The sequence below is a fragment of the Podarcis vaucheri genome, assembly GCF_965113315.1.
Source record: "Podarcis vaucheri genome assembly, chromosome: 7".
Taxonomy (NCBI): Eukaryota; Metazoa; Chordata; class Lepidosauria; order Squamata; family Lacertidae; genus Podarcis; species Podarcis vaucheri.
Genome location: NC_138765.1, coordinates 41,835,719 through 41,850,967, shown reverse-complemented (window position 1 = coordinate 41,850,967; position 15,249 = coordinate 41,835,719). Strand labels below are relative to the sequence as shown.

At 51.8% G+C, this 15,249-nt stretch overlaps 1 protein-coding gene across 2 annotated transcripts in view; it reads right to left on the bottom strand.

The window, feature by feature from the left end:
* The window catches only part of FHOD1 (formin homology 2 domain containing 1), a 33,208-nt gene that overhangs the window by 6,185 nt on the left and 11,774 nt on the right, over positions 1-15,249 (bottom strand). The window contains exons 4-16 of one of the 2 annotated variants that reach the window (XM_082232255.1): positions 10,194-10,261; positions 9,735-9,840; positions 7,511-7,605; positions 6,443-6,554; positions 6,147-6,241; positions 5,882-6,025; positions 5,532-5,740; positions 4,715-4,825; positions 3,874-3,897; positions 3,182-3,235; positions 2,092-2,207; positions 961-1,940; positions 69-221 (exon numbers count right to left, since the gene is read on the bottom strand). In XM_082232255.1, coding sequence (XP_082088381.1) covers positions 69-221; positions 961-1,940; positions 2,092-2,207; positions 3,182-3,235; positions 3,874-3,897; positions 4,715-4,825; positions 5,532-5,740; positions 5,882-6,025; positions 6,147-6,241; positions 6,443-6,554; positions 7,511-7,605; positions 9,735-9,840; positions 10,194-10,261 — 2,267 coding nt within the window. The remainder of the gene's footprint in view (positions 1-68; positions 222-960; positions 1,941-2,091; positions 2,208-3,181; positions 3,236-3,873; positions 3,898-4,714; positions 4,826-5,531; positions 5,741-5,881; positions 6,026-6,146; positions 6,242-6,442; positions 6,555-7,510; positions 7,606-9,734; positions 9,841-10,193; positions 10,262-15,249) is intronic. The other variant, XM_082232256.1, reaches the window with a different exon arrangement.

Here is a 15,249-nt window from a genome sequence, read left to right as displayed (position 1 = left end):
CTGATGCAAGTTGTAGTCCAGAAGGCCTCTTTATGGCCAAGAGTTCTCAGGAGACACAGAATTCTCACCTCAATCCCTTCCTTGTTAATTGCAAATTCATCAAAGTTGACAATCGCCGTCTTGATGATGTGTACGGGAGGCAGCACTGTCAAGCCGATGTTGATGGCATTGCTCCTCTTGGGATCCAAGACCACAATTAGCTTCTTCCCATCAACAGCTTTCTTGGGAGTGAAAGAAGGGAAGGGTTGATGTTTTTGTCTGTCATACTATCACCCCATCTTTGGAGGTTCTCCTCTCTCAGCCCCATAACTCTCCTGCAAGGTAGCGTAAACCGGCAGGTGAGACCTGGACCCAATGTCAACCTGCAAGTATCACAACTGGGCAGGACAGGCAGAGGACCCCAGAGCAAGATAGTGGCTGGTCTCTGCCTGCAAAGGACAAAGCTTCTTCTCTTTGACTGACAAGAACAGTCTCTGCCTGAGGCTCTGCTGGCTAGGCCCTGACAGCGCAGTTTGCTCCAGGCACATTCAAGATGGAAGAAGAAATCACATGGGCTAGAAGTCCTTGAAGGCAAGAGGGTCGAAGGGGCAGTGATAAGGAAGAGCAGCACTGAATAGAGGAGACTGGAAGTCAGAGAGAAGCTCAAGGGCAGAGCCCAAAGTCCCTGGATCAGTTCTTGGCACCTCCAGGGAGCAGGTCAAGGGAGCTTCCAGAGCCCTAGGGAAGCTGCTGTCAGACCAGGCCAAGAGTCAGACTCAGGGCAAGGCAGCTCCTTGGGCTCCTCTGCTTTGAGCCTCTGGCACACTTATCTAAAAATAAGTCTATTAAAAATGCTCTGCATTCCCTTTCCACAACCCCACTAGAAAGCATGGGCAAAGCCTCCTGCAAGAACCCCACAGCCCAAGCTCAGGAGAAAGTCCTCCTCCCTCCTGTAGCCAACACTGAGGAGCCCCAACCTACCTTCGAGCTCAGCACCTCCTTCGTCTTGGACTCGAAGAGATGTTCCATCTTGGTGGTGTCGACCTCCACCTTCTCCAGAGATGCCCACAGAGTGGCTGGCCCAAAGGGGTCTCCTCTTCCTTCCCGCCTGGCAGAGCTGTCCACGTTCTTTAGCTCCCTCCAGAAGAGCTTAATAGTTTTTTTCTTCTTTGCTGGGGAGTGGGCATCCTCCCTGGAGGAGCCCAGCAAGCCTGGAGGAGGACAGCCTGGTGGGGGTGGAGGAGGCGGGGGAAAGGCACAGCCTGGTGGGGGTGGGGGAGGGGGAGGGGGAAAGGCACAGCCTGGTGGGGGTGGAGGGCAGCTGGGAGGGAGGGGTGGAGGGGCCGGAGCCCCACTGACAGCCACAACCACATGGTCAGGCACAGTCTCTGTTTCTAGGATATCAAAGTCTTCCTCCTCACCCAGGTCAGAGAAGTCCAAATCTCTGATCTTCAGGTGCTTGGGGCTGAGCTCCAGGGGCCCTCGCATCACCTCCGCTCCCTTCCTGTAGGGAGTCATGAAAGTCCTCTCCAGGCTCTGCAGGCTGGCTTCTGCCTCAAGGCTGAACTGAGCCCGCAATGGCCGGGCCTGCAGGTTGGAGGGGCTGCCCTGTTTCCCATTGCTCTGTGGGCTGCCTTCTTCACTCCCGGCGTCTGCCTGGAACTCTTCTGCTGGGGCAAGAATCACACCTTCCAGCCTTGCAGGGCTGTTATTGGAGAACAGTGTGTCAAGGTTGAGCTTCTTTCCAGGCACAGGGTGGCTGCGGGGATCTTTTCCATCGCACAGCGGAACTGGGCTTTCTGGGCTTGGGGTGCAATTGGGACCCAGCCCAAGGCTGCTGCTGGAGGGTCCCTCGCCTGGCAGGCTCTCCCTGGCCTCTTCGCCTTCAAAGCCAGCCAAGGCCAACGCAGAGCTGAGCTCTGTTCCATCGCCGTTTCTCTCCTGTCCTTCACGCCACCTCCCTAAGGGCACAGAGGAAGAGTTAAGGTTTAACTAGGAAAAGAGACAGGCTAGGCAGTTGACAAGCAGCACAGAAAAGGAGAAGCCTCAGCAACAAACCTTTGGCCAAAGCAGGGACTGTAGCCAACACTGCCGGCTCTTTTGCTGCATTACCTGGGGAGAGCTGCTCAGTGCTCGGAGTAGCTTCAGCAAGGACCTCGGCTCGCCCCTTGGAGATTGCAACCAACTTCTCTTTCTGGGAAGCAGCAAGATTTTCCAGGAAGCGTGCTCTATGAGAGAAGCAAAATGCTACATCATTCAGCACCAGGGACACAATGTTCCATCACCACACAGCAATCAGGATGAGGCTCATCCCACCCAACAGCTGTCCCCCCCCCCCCAGAGACTGGTAGAGCCAATCTATCAGACACTGCAACACACAGGAGGTCCAGCACTTGGCACAAATGCTGACACCCATCAGTGGTGGTTCCTCTGAGGCCCAAAGCTCTCTTGGCGCCTGTTTAAAGAGGTACAGGCTGAGATCCTCAATAGCATCAGCAAGGGCAACTGCGCAGACCCTCCTCCAGTCTTTTCTCCCAAGCTCCTGCAGTTTTCCTCAACACAGGACTGCTCCAGGACAGCCACACTCCAACTGGTCCAGGGCCCCCATCTCATACAGAACCCAGCAGCCTATAAGGTGGGAAAGGGATGTCAAGAAAGTATGGCACCTCAGCCAGCCCCGAATCCTGCTCCCTGCCCTCTCCTATGGGCACTAGAAGGCCAATATGGACCAGGACAGTGCAGCAGATGGAAGAGAGAGTGGATGGGTGGCACACAGCAGCTCAAGCCCCACTCAGCCCTGCAATTCACTGGGGGTCCCTTGGCAAGTCACTGCTGCTTCTCAGCTTCACCTCCTCTGCTAGGTAACCTGGATTGGCTACTGGGTGGTCTTGACATCAATGCTGCCCTGTACGAGGAAACATGGAAGCTGGGATGGTGGGTCTAGAAGAGGCCCAAATGCAGCTTGCTGGATGAACTGCCTCCAGTGGGCCAGGAAGGACCTTCTATCAGTGGCAGGGGGCCAAGGCTGCCCAAGAGTATTGGCTTCCATCCACCAGGCACTTTTGAGGCCACTGCAGAGATTCAGGAGCATTCTTTGCCTGAGGAACTCAACAAGGATCAACAAATTCCTGGGCCTGAAACCAAAGCGAGACCTCCAGCACCAGCCTAAGCCTGAGGAAACACACATGTTCTCTGTACTTACTCAAAGCGCCTCAGAATAGGCTTGTCCCCACATACTGAGGGGCTTTCCTCTTGCCTGGGAGAAAAAGTCAGTTAGTGCCACTGGGCACAGGAACCACACTCTGCATGCCCACAAGGTCTGCCAAGGCTACACCAGCTCCAAAGCAGAGAGGTCCATGCAATCTGGGGGTGAACTCACTCCTCCTGTCCAGCTGAAATCCCACCTCACTTCCCTGCAGCCACTCATTTTGGAGTTCCAAGTCTGGACGAAAGGGCTGCTCATGCATGCACCAAGGTCTACTCCTGGAGCCCCAAGCAGATGCCAGCCACACAACCACAAGTGGAAACACTGCAGCTGTTCAGAAGCACAACACGGGGCTGTTGCCACACTCTTGACTCTGTAAACTGGTCCAGGATCGTGTCCCCTCTTTGCTGGTGCCTCAGCTCAACTGAGACCCTTGACCCTTCACCCCAACATACTCCCCTCCTCTGTTGTGTCAAAGGCAATCCAGCATGATCCAGACCCAGAAGTCGCTGGAGAAGCACAAAGGCAGAGGAGCCCAAACCACATGCCAGAAGCCCCAAGCCTGCAAACAGATCCCTCATTCAATAATTCAAAGCTATGAACAGCAGAGGAAAGGAAACCACAGGGCCAAGAGCACCACACACACACACACACACACACACACACGATACATCTGTGGCATCACTTACCAAGCAGGGGCAGTTTCGTGAAGTCTGGAAAAGGAAAGGGAGTTTAAGCAGGAGAGCACGCGAGAGAAGTAGGTGGCAGAAGAAGAAAAAGAAGAGGGGTGGTGGGCTGAGCCAGGAGCAGAAGGAGGTGAGGCACAATAAGAGGAGAGAAGAAGTGAGAAAAGGGACTCTCCAGGACAGCTTGCTTCAATGTCCAACTTGTGCAACAAGGATGACTGCCTCTCCCAGCCCAGCAGGCCCTTACCCCCACCCACAGAAAAACCTGCCACCCTCTAATCCACCTGTGCTCTGAATCCCCCCCCCATCTACAGCAGTGCCCTCCATCATGTGGGGAGGATTACAGAAGCCCATCTCAAGGTTAGACCACCTTAGAAAGGAGGGGGGAAAGTATTTGACTATAAACTCCATTCACTTTGGGTGAATTGCAACAGAGCCGCCAGATTCTTTCAACCACCACCACAGGCCCCCTCCTCTTCTAAGGCTCCTGCTGCATTCTTCACTGCCACTCTGCACCCCACCCTACCCTGCAGGACATGAAAAAGCCCCTTTGGAAGGGGAGCTGCCTTAGCGGACAGCAGGGGCTGCCACCTCCTCCCCATCCACCATTGCTAACTGGACACCTCCTTGCCACAGCTGCCTCCTCAGAACTGCTGGCCAGGGAAGAAGAGAATGGGGAGAGTCAAACCCATCTCCCCTGGAGGGCTCCTGAATCTCCCCAGTACGGTCAACATATTCCCCCATATCTCCTCACCTGCCCCCCAGCCCTATATACTAAGCTCAGTCCCTCTGGCAGCTCTGAGCAGGGAGAGATCTTGTGCCCCCTTTGGCCAGAGAGACCTACTTGAAAATGCTCCTCTCGCCCAGGCTGCCACTCTGCTCTCCTTCCACAGGAACGGATGGTGTGGAAAGCTGGACGCTGGATGCGCTGCTGTACATGCTCTTGAAGGCAGGCCTGGAAAAGGGAGAGTGGGAAGAGCAGGAGGAGGGCTGTGAGCACACAAGGCTCCAATGGGGGCCCATCAAGACTTTCTAGTCGTTCTGAGGCAGCTCCCTGGAACAGGGCCTCCTGGGCCAAGTAAGGGGTTCTGAGGCGATATCACCACAGGCAGGCAAAGGTGGCCTCTGGAGGACCCACACACTCCTCTTCCAGCCTCCCTTTGCCTCCTGCCAACTTCCGCCAACTGCCCCACTCTTTTTTTTTATTCAAAATTATAACAAGATATATTATCCAAAAACATATCATCCTTGTCCCCCCCCCCATTTTTCCTCCCTCCACCCCAAAAAAACCCACCCACTCCCCGACTTCCCTCAGTTCCAGTCTTTGGTTTCTCTAAGAATGCTGTTTTCTGCACGTTACAAAGTTGTAGAGATCCTCAAACTATTTAGCTGATTATTATCAATAAAAAGTTTGTGAATGTTTATTCAAAACCTGCCAAGGAGTCCAGTTCGCTTTGTTGCATCTTCAGATACTTTGTAAAGGGTTTCCATTCATCCTTAAAGTCACAGTTATCCTTGTCCCGTGGCTTATATGTCAGTTTTGCCAGTTCTGCCCCACTCTTTAGGCCGGGCCTTTTCAACCTCCTTGGCTCAGCTTCTTTCCCACCAGTTCCGAGCAGAGCAAAAGCCACAAGCAGAAACTGCCTTGGCCAACGACTCACCTGTCTTGGCTGCTCTCTCTGTCCAGGCTGGGAGCCTCTGCAGGACTGGGCTGGAAGTTCTCTGCAGGCCGAGCCCCTTGGCCCTCCTCCTGGGCCAGGATGTAGCCCAGGGAGCGTCGTTGCCCCTTCCTGCCCTCTTCCCCTTTCCTCCGCTCCTTGCGTGTTCCAGGGGGAGGCTCTTCCACACCATCTTCGTACTTGAGGGCATTCTGCAAGGAAGACAGAAGCTCAGGGGGGCCTGGCAGGGCAGGCTGCTAGGTGCTGAGTGTGTAGTGGGGAAGCTGCCTGCTTTTTCTAGAGGCCTCCTCTTTACACCCAGCTCCCTCCCGCCAAGGGGGAAGATGCATCACCTCGTAGATAACCAGCTGCTGCTTCAAGTCCAGGTCAGTAGCTTTGTTGGTCATGTGCTGCTGGATGATGCTTTCCATGCCCTGCTGCTCCAAGCAGTCTGTCACATCATAGAAGGAATCCTGGTCAGGGAGGGCAGCCAGAGTCTGCACAACACCAACACAGGGCACCATAGTCAGGGCAGGAAAGGTGCTCAGCTCGGCTCAGCCCAGCTCAGCAAAACAGCCTGACACCTGCTGCTTCCCTCCCCACCTGGGCAATATTCACCTTGTTGATGAGTGTCATGGCGAACACCTGAAGCTCCGTGTCAGCTCCATTCTTCTGTTCCAGGATTGCCACGATGGGAGACCACGGAAAACCACCTGTAAGGCAATGAGTAAGGCATGTGGTTGACCACACAAGCCAAGGAAAAGACCCTCCTTTCTCCTCATCACTGGCCTTGCCCAGCAAGGGGCTGCCTGCTGTGATTCAGTGACTGTTCTTCCCAATCTGCAGGCTAATGGGATCAGGCCCATCTCTCTCTCTCTCTCTCTCTCTCCTGGGCAGCCATGTGGCACACTCACCTCTGACCTGCTCTGCTGCTATGACGGCCTGGACAAGCAGCTGGGCATTGGATTCCGTGAACTCCACAAAGACCAGCAGCAGCTTCAGAGCCGTCTTCACCACCAGGCGGTACTAGCAGAGGGACAGCAGAAGTTGCTTAATAGTGGGCCAGGCTACTGGGGTCTACTCCTAAGAAAAGCCTTCAGAATCAGGCTAGTGGCCCATCTAGTTAGCATCCTGTTCAGTCAAACTCAGCCTGGCCTCCCCTGTGCTGACTGCTAGCCAGAGCTCTCCAGGGTTTCAGGTTGAAGACTTTCCCTTCTTGCCTTGAGATGCTACTGGGGATTGGTTCCTCTGCCACTGAGACCATGACCTTCTCCTGTGAAGGGAGGTGAGAAAAGCTAGATGGAAGGAGCTGGAAACTGGGCCTCAGTCAGGAGGACATCACACAACCCTCCCTTTTCAAAGCCCATCCCACCTCCCTTTCTCATAACACTGGAATTTGTGCACATCCAACAAAGCTGAATGCTGGAAGATTCAGGACAGATAAACAAAAGTACTTATTCACGCAGGGCACAATTAAACTACAGGGGTACCTTGGGTTACAGACGCTTCAGGTTACAGACTCCATTAACCCAGAAATAGTACCTCGGATTAAGAACTTTGCTTCAGGATGAGAACAGAAATCGTGCTCCGGTGGTGCGGCAGCAGCGGGAGGCCCCATTAGCTAAAGTGGTGCTTCAGGTTAAGAACAGTTTCAGGTTAAGATCGGACCTCCGGAACAAATTAAGTTCTTAACCAGAGGTACCACTGTACCGAACTCCCTCTCACAGGAGGCAGTGATAGCTACCAGCTTGGATGGCTTTAAAGGAGGAAGAGGCAAATTTGTGGCCACAATTGCTACGTTCTTCCTCCACTGTCTCTGAATACCAGTTGCTGCTTGTGCACTTCCCATTGGAGCATCTGGTTGGCCACAGTAAGAACAGGATGCTGGACTAGGTGGTCCACTGACCTGATCCAGCTTCAGCTTCAGGGCTCTTCTGATGCTCACAAGGGGATCTTTCCCTCTGTGGCAGCCACATACTCACCAAGCTCCCGCACAGCGTGTACAGCCACTGCACCGTCTCGTTGTGGTTTATCACCCCCATCATCCCATCCACAAAGAGCACGATCTGGCTGAGAGCTGGAAGGAAGGAGCGAAGAGCCCTGTGAGGATGCCAGCTGGCCATGGGCAACTGATGTGCCTTGCTCACTCGCTTGCAGCGGAGCTTCCACACGATGCCTGCCACTCAGCAGCAAGTCTCCTCTGCTCCCTCCTCTGGTCCTTCCATCTCAGTCTGGCTCTTTGGCTTTCAGGGTGATGTCTCTCTCTCTCTCTCCCCCCCCCCCAATGCAGACATCAACTGGGGAGTGGGACACTAGGTGGTGATGCGAGGAGAGGGCCTTCCCGGTGGCTGCTCCCAGACTTTGAAACTCCCTTCCTACAAAAGCTAGACTGACTCCCTGCTTCACCTGCCGGCAGGTGAAGACTGTTTTATTCCAACATTGGGAACTGACTGTTCTTTTAAGGAAGGGGCTTTTAATAGTGCTGTGCTGTTTTTTACTATCTGTATTTTTAATAAATTTGTTTTTGTTTTTATTCTGTAGAATTTTAATTACTTTTTAACTATTCTCTTTTTATGTTTTTAGTTTCTTCTATGTTATGTGTGCCATTTTAATTTGTGTAAGCTGCCTTGAGTCCCAGTTTAGAAAAAAAAGGTGGGATATAAATAAATGCAATAATATTATTACTAATACTACTAGGAATTGCCACACAGCAGATGGCAGTGCCCAGAGGAGGCAGGTGGGTAGGGCAGGCTAGCTGTCAGGAGTATGGATTGATTTGCACATCTGACATGAATGACTTGGCACAAAAGGCTGCTGAGGCCGGGGCAGGCTGTTTTCACCCTGAGGTGCAAGCTGCAAAGTTAGGCTGCTTCCAAAAGAGTCCTCTTTGTCAAAAGGATCCACAGAGGCTGCCAGGTCTACAAAAGGTCCCTTCCAGTCACAAGCCCCTGAGACTAAGGGCCAAATGAAGCTTTTAAAACCAGCCATGTGGGGGGAGTCTGATACCTTCCCCCAGCTGCTGCTTGCCCCATTTGGGAAAATAGACACACAGTCACATCTTCCCTACAGCAGGGCAAACAGTAATTTTACATGAGTGACATCAGAGGAAATAGCATCAGAAGGGGGGTGGGGAGCAGACAGAAAAGGTCTCAGCTCCTTCCCTCCACTGGTGCCATGGTCCTAGGAGAAAAGAGATGATCATGGAGACCAACATCTCCTTTAATTGGGGCCCAAAGCTCTGTCATTAAGAAAAAGTGGCCTCTCAACTTTTAACCTTAATACTTTAACTCTAAAAACGGAATAAGGTATGTATTATGTATTACGATGTGAAATTTGTAAAATCTGTAAAACCAATAAAGATCATTTTACAAAAAGAAAAAGTGAACTCCAAGACGGCTCATGAATTGCAGCTGAAATTTTACATGCTGAATTTTGCCTGTTTGCACATCCCCAGCTGAGTAGCCAGTGAGATGGAGCTATCACCACACCTGGAAGGCTCAGAAATGGGTCAAAACCATTAAAAAACCTAACCACAAAAAACTTCCTAGTACAGCCAAATCTCCTCACCTAGCCACTATCCCTCAGCAGCAGTCTAAACCTGGCCACTGAAATTTTGCTCAGGCAGGAAAATATAGGAATGCTTAAAGGCAAACAGGAGAAATAAGTCCTGCAAAGCCTGCCTACACCAGCCTTGGGTCTGCTCCCCATACTGGATTAAGTATCAGGGAGGCAGAGAGTCAGAGACAAGAGTCACACACAGTCCTGTCAGCATCCCTCAGATCAACATTGTACATGGGCAAATGCAGACCGCAAAAAGGGGAAGTCATGGCATCTGTCTATTTATTAAATGTATATTCCACCCTTCCTCCCCAAGGAGCCCCAGGTGGCAAACAGCAAGGTATAAAATAATAAAAAACATATTTAAAACAATTTCAGTACAGATGAAAACTGGGAAAGAGAACCACTTAAAAGACTCTTCCCAGAGATCTCTAGGGTGCTCTATCCTTTTTCTGGATGTTCAGTTGGGAATTGGAGGTGTCAGTTTAATTTCACCGACTTTGACTCTTTGGTGGGAGGTCCCAAATGTTATCCACTCTAGGGGCTCAGATTCTTTCTTTCTCTCTCTCTCTCCCTCTCTCTCTCTCTCTCTCTCTCTCTCTCTCTAATACACTCTCTCCACTTCCTGCTGGCCTGGTGGTCACTTACCCCTGAGGATATAGTTCTGGTAATTCTGGTCAGCCTCAGCTCCCACTGTGATGAGACACGTCAGCCCTTCTGAATTCACAAACTCAGGCACCAGGTCCTTATCCTCCTGCAGCAGAAATCCAGAGAGATGAATGTTTGCAATCTGCAGAAAAAGGTCGTACTGTGCATGCTCACCCCTCCACTTGCCGCCCACAATCTGGGAGATTCTCCTGCTGGGGGAGGGGGCATGGGGGGAGGCTGTTTGCTTATTGCCTTCTCATATAGGGAACAGGTCTGTGCACAGTCCAGTCTCACAAGAGGAGAACAGAAGCTGCAAGAGCAAAGAGGAGGGGAAATGAAGAGTCAGCAGCAGAACCTGGTGGTGTCCACACAGAGCAGTGGGCTGGCTGTCTCAATACCCTCCCCAACAAAGCCGCGCCTGCTGGGGGCAGAACAGGGCGGGCCTGGCAGGAACCTTACCTGGAAAAGCTGCTTCAGTGAGAAGAGGGAGCGCCTCAGTTCAGGGCCCTTTGACCTGTAGAGCTTCTCTGGAGGAAAAACAAAATATTTCTGTCCGTAAGGAACAGGCACCCCTGGGTCCATCTCAGAGCTCCAAAAGAATCAGCAGCAGGAGGAGACCCCTCCTCACCAGCTGCTTTCAGGATGCCTGGAAGTGCTAGCTTGAAAGAATGCAAAAACAACCTAATTATGTGGCACAGCAGTGAAAGCACCAGACTAAGACTTGGGCAACCAGGGTTCAAGGCCCTGGGTGACCTGGGGCCAGTCACTTGCCATTATTTGAAGAAGCAAAACCAAGCAAAGCAGAATAAGCACAGTAGCTGCAGCTGACCAGAAACAACTGGCCCAGCCAAAGAAGAGAACCCACAAGCACCTGCTTCCCTTTTAATTTTACAAGTTCAGTCTTTTCCACCCAAAAGCATTTCTTTACTTGAGCACTTTGATGCAATTTATGGGAAGGAAAGGGGCAGCTCCTCTGCCCCCCCATGCCTAAAAACATCTTCCACTCTGCTATTGCACTAAAGGGCTGAGGTTTGGGACTGGCTGCCATCCCTGAACCTGAGCACTTTATATAGCTAGAGGGAGTTTCTAAAAGAACTTTTAAATCTCATAGCATGCACCTTCTTATCTAGAAAGGGTGGATGAATCCTCTCCTACTTTCATACTGGTAACATCAAAGACAAACTAGTGTAAGGAGCCCTACATCAGGCTGCCTTTGAAGACTTTCAGAAATTGCAACTGGTGCAGCTGCCAGGATATAGGCTACTCTCTCCTTCATTGGAACCACTGCCACGTGGCTCTCACACATTTGCTGCCCACGAGGGCTCCCATGAATCAGCCCAGCAGCAGAAGCATCACTTCAGAGGCTGAGAGAACAGACTGTCAATGCTCGCTCTGAGCCAGAACCTCCCTGGATGTTTAGAAGTAGCCTGCAATTTCTCCCTCTATTTAAGGCCCCTTTTTTGGGCAAGCCCATCTTGACAGGTTCGCCTACTTCTGTCCGGGAGTGTCCAGCCATTCAGTCCTTCCTGGCCATCTGAAGTGGCCTGGCCCAGCCCCAGAGGGAGGCCCTAAGGGGTGCCTCATCACCCCCAGAAACCCCTGAGAACTGTGGGGCTTCCAGGGCTGCTTCTGGCGGATCTGCTTTCTCTTGTCCTTCCTGCACCCCCCACCTCAACTCATGGGCACTGCACAGGCTTGCAACTCAAGTCAGACCAGACACAGAAGGCAGAGTGGAAAGGGAGAGCAGGAAAGGGCAAAGGGATGTGATTCAGTTGTGTGGGGAGCACAACTGTAGAGAATATTGCAAACCACCCTGAAATCTTTTGATGAAGGGCGGTATATACATCTAATAAATAGTAATAAAACAAATAATAATAACAAGGAATAAAGGGCACCACGCAATGCCTATGGTACAGAACACATCATCTGCCTTATATGGAGTCATTAGACCACTTGGTCCCTCTAGCTCAAAAAGTATACATACACTGAGAGCCAGCCATGGCTCTCAAGGGTTTCATGCAGAGGACATTCCTAACCTCACCTAGAAATGCTGCTAGTGGGAATTAAACCTGGGACCTTCTGCATGCCTAACAGCTGCTCTTCTACCCCTCCCCAGAAAGCAACCGCCTCTGTGGGGCTTCCGTCTTCTGAGCCAATATTGGCTCAGGTTTGGAGCAGAGAGAATCAGCTCCTCTGGCCAGCCCTCCCTCTTATCGGCCTTCCTGTGGCCGAGGATCTCTTCCCAGGCAGGAATGGTGCCTCTGACAACAGGCAGGAGTTGCTGATGCTCTTCTACCACAAAGCTATGGCCCTTTCTCCACGCAAAGTGGCACTGCTAAAGGTTGCTCCTTCAGCTCTGCCTGCCCCTGCTTCTTCCCAATGCCCCCATTCCGAAACAGAAGAGTAGCTGCGGCCATTCTCCTCAGGCCACCTCTGTGGGCCAAGCGCCAGAGAGCAGCTGTAGCCCAAGTAAGGCCGGCTGGCGCAGAGCTTGCAGTCTTCCTGTTTTCTGCAATACTATATAAATATCTCTTACAGCTTCCTATGCCCAGAGGGAGACCTCTGACAAAAGAGAGAGGGAGGGAGGCCAGGCTGCTCTTTCTTCTCCTCTCTCAGCCCAGAGCCAGGGCACGGGACCTGCACACTATAAACAAGCAAGCGGAGGGGGCTCCTCTTCCTCCCTGGAACAGACCAAAGCTCCATCGAGACATAGATGTGCCATTTGCAACTCCTTCCTCAGGCACCAAGATGTCAAGGTAGCCAGTGTCACTGACTAGTCAAAATGAAATGGCAGGTAATGCCTCTCTCCCTTGAGGCATTCTCTCTCAAAGAGAATGGTAGAGCAGAGAGGTCACCGGCCCTGCTCCGCTGGTACCATCTGGGACTTCTGCTTCTTCTTGGTGTGACTGCTGAACAGGTGGTAGGGATGTCCTGACCCCCTGCAGGTGGAATGGTAAGGCAGGTGAAGGTGCCCACTTGCACCCCCATTTTGCTGCCCACTCCATCAAGTTGCAGCATTCATAGGAATCACTGCTTGCTCGGCAAAGGGATGTGGGAGGTACGGGCAGGCAAGCGAGTGCAGAGACAGACAGGCAGTGGTGAAGGCAGCTGCCTTGGGTGGGGATTGAGGACAGGGTCCTAGCAGGTCCAGGGGGCTGGTTAGGAGGACGAGCACCTTGCTCCTAACGTCTTGCTTTCCAAGTCACTCTCGCTCAAAGCACAGGGGCCTCACCCTGGAGTCTGCAAAGGAGCAAGAGTAGATTTTACTACAGCAGTGGCAGCCTGCGAAGGTGGAGATGAGCAGGAGGCAGAACGGAAGCTCCACTTCCTCTATGAATGAAGACAAAACCTCCAACACTTCCTGCCTTGGCAGCCTAGTGCACAAGGGTCTGGCAAGGGAGCACATCTGCATGCCGATGACAGTGCCACTGCTGGGAATGGGCACGTGAGCCAAAGTGCATGTGCACACAGAGGAAAAGAGCCAGACATGGATCAGGCAGACAGGAAGGAAAGAGGGGGACAGCTCAGAAGGTGCAGGAGAGGAAGAGCCACTTGTGCAGCAGTCCCAACTGTCTTCTTGGGAATGTTGTTGCTCAAGAGGTCAGAGAGTCCCATTTCAGCAAAATGACAGCAGCTAAGTTAATGGACTTGGCCACTGCCTCTGGTAGGCTATGAGTCTGTGGAAAAGATGACACCTCCACCTACCACCTGCATATTGCAGGTGGAAGGAAGCTTGCAAATGCACCAGGAGATCCCCTCTTATACAACCAACCATGAGCCTACCCACAAGTAAGCATGGTTACGGTTACGGTGAAAGACTCACCCAACAGGCTAGCAGTGAAAAGTATCTTCCCAAACACTAGCTGCATTCAATCTAGCTTTATTCTCACATGCCTTTACACATCATGCCTTCCCCCTTCAAATGGAAGCATGTGGGGCCTGTCAAATTACCAACCCTTGCAAAACTTTCTCATCTTCAAGAACCACAGGTTAAAAAGTTGTATGTAGGTTTCTCTTTCATTTTAAAATGATCTTATTGTGTGCTTTCTGTAAGCTGCCTAAGGAACCAGTGCGTTCACATGGGCTGTTCACTTCCCCTGCCACGACAATGGAAGCAGGAGTTCTAGAAGGAGCATTTTGGCTGCCTGGCTCTGAAGCAGGACGGATTATTCACAAGTTCCCAGCTCCTGCATTTCAAGGCACACACTGTGTGACAACCTCCGGTGGAAGCACTGCCCTTCCCGCACATGTCCAAAATTAAAAGTTTACCCAACTTGAACTGAATGAGGTTATGGCACTCTGGAGCTGTTGTGGCTTAAAACGAGACTGAAGACAGCCAACTGGGCAACAGGCCTAAATGCAGCAGTGGGAGCCTCCCTGGAATTCCTTGCAAACTTCACTCTGCAGGAGGGCACAATTGTTTCCACACTGAGGAATCATCAGCTGAATGGGGAGGTGGGGGAGCAGGGCAGGCATCTAGGAGAGGGCCAGCCCTACACAAACAGCCCACAGACCTGGTGCCAGAAGGAGGAGAGGTGTCCCTTCTATTGCCTGGCACCAAGGACAACAGAGGGATGCAACTGGATATAACCCAAAAGGTTTAATCACGTGTTAAAAATTTGAACAAGTTTTTAAGAACTAAAAAGTGCTTGTTAATAATTGAAGGCAGAAACCCCAGGAGATGTCGCCAGGCTGCCCAGAGTGCTTCTTCCAACCCCTGGAAATGAAGGGCCAAAGATTCACATGGACAGACATAGCAGCAGAGAGCCAGGTTCGTCCCCAGATGGCACCTGCTTAGTCCTCTTTCCCCATCACTTTCTGGGCAAGGAGGAGCACCAGGCTATGTTCAGGATCCAGCAACCAGGAAACTAGCTCAGTGCATTGAAGGGGAATTCAGCAGGCCTGTGCAGAGCTTGTCTGAGGCTTGGGGGCAGGAGTCCTATTGGAATAAAGTTATAACCTCAAACCAAAAAGCAGCCGGTCACTGGCACGGCCCCATGGCCAACTTAGCCCTCCAAGGCCCAGGGCAAGTGTAACTGGCAGCCCCACCCCCAAGCAAGGGCCTGGGATTTAGACTTGCTTTTCTCCCCAGACTGTCAGCTGCTTTGTAAACTGAAAGAAGTTTCAAAAGCAACTGGTGATATGTAGGGGAGGTGGTCAGCTTTGTGATGGCAACCCAAACACCCCACGTAGATGAGAACAGGTTGCTGGATCAGACCAGTGGCCCAACATCCTGTTCTCAAAGAAGAGGCCCACTAGAAGCCTATGGGATGTACATAAGCACAACATGCATGCAACAAACCTCTCCCCTGTGGTGATTCCCAGAAACTGGTATTAAGAAGTATCCTTTCTCCAACAGTGGAGGTAGAACACAGCCACTGTGGCTAGAGGACATGAAATTGTCTATTTCATAGGCATGAAATTATCTATTTCTCTTTTAACATCATCCAAGTTAGTGGCCATCATTATCTCTTGTGGAAGTGAATTCCATCGTTTAATCATACACCATGTGAAG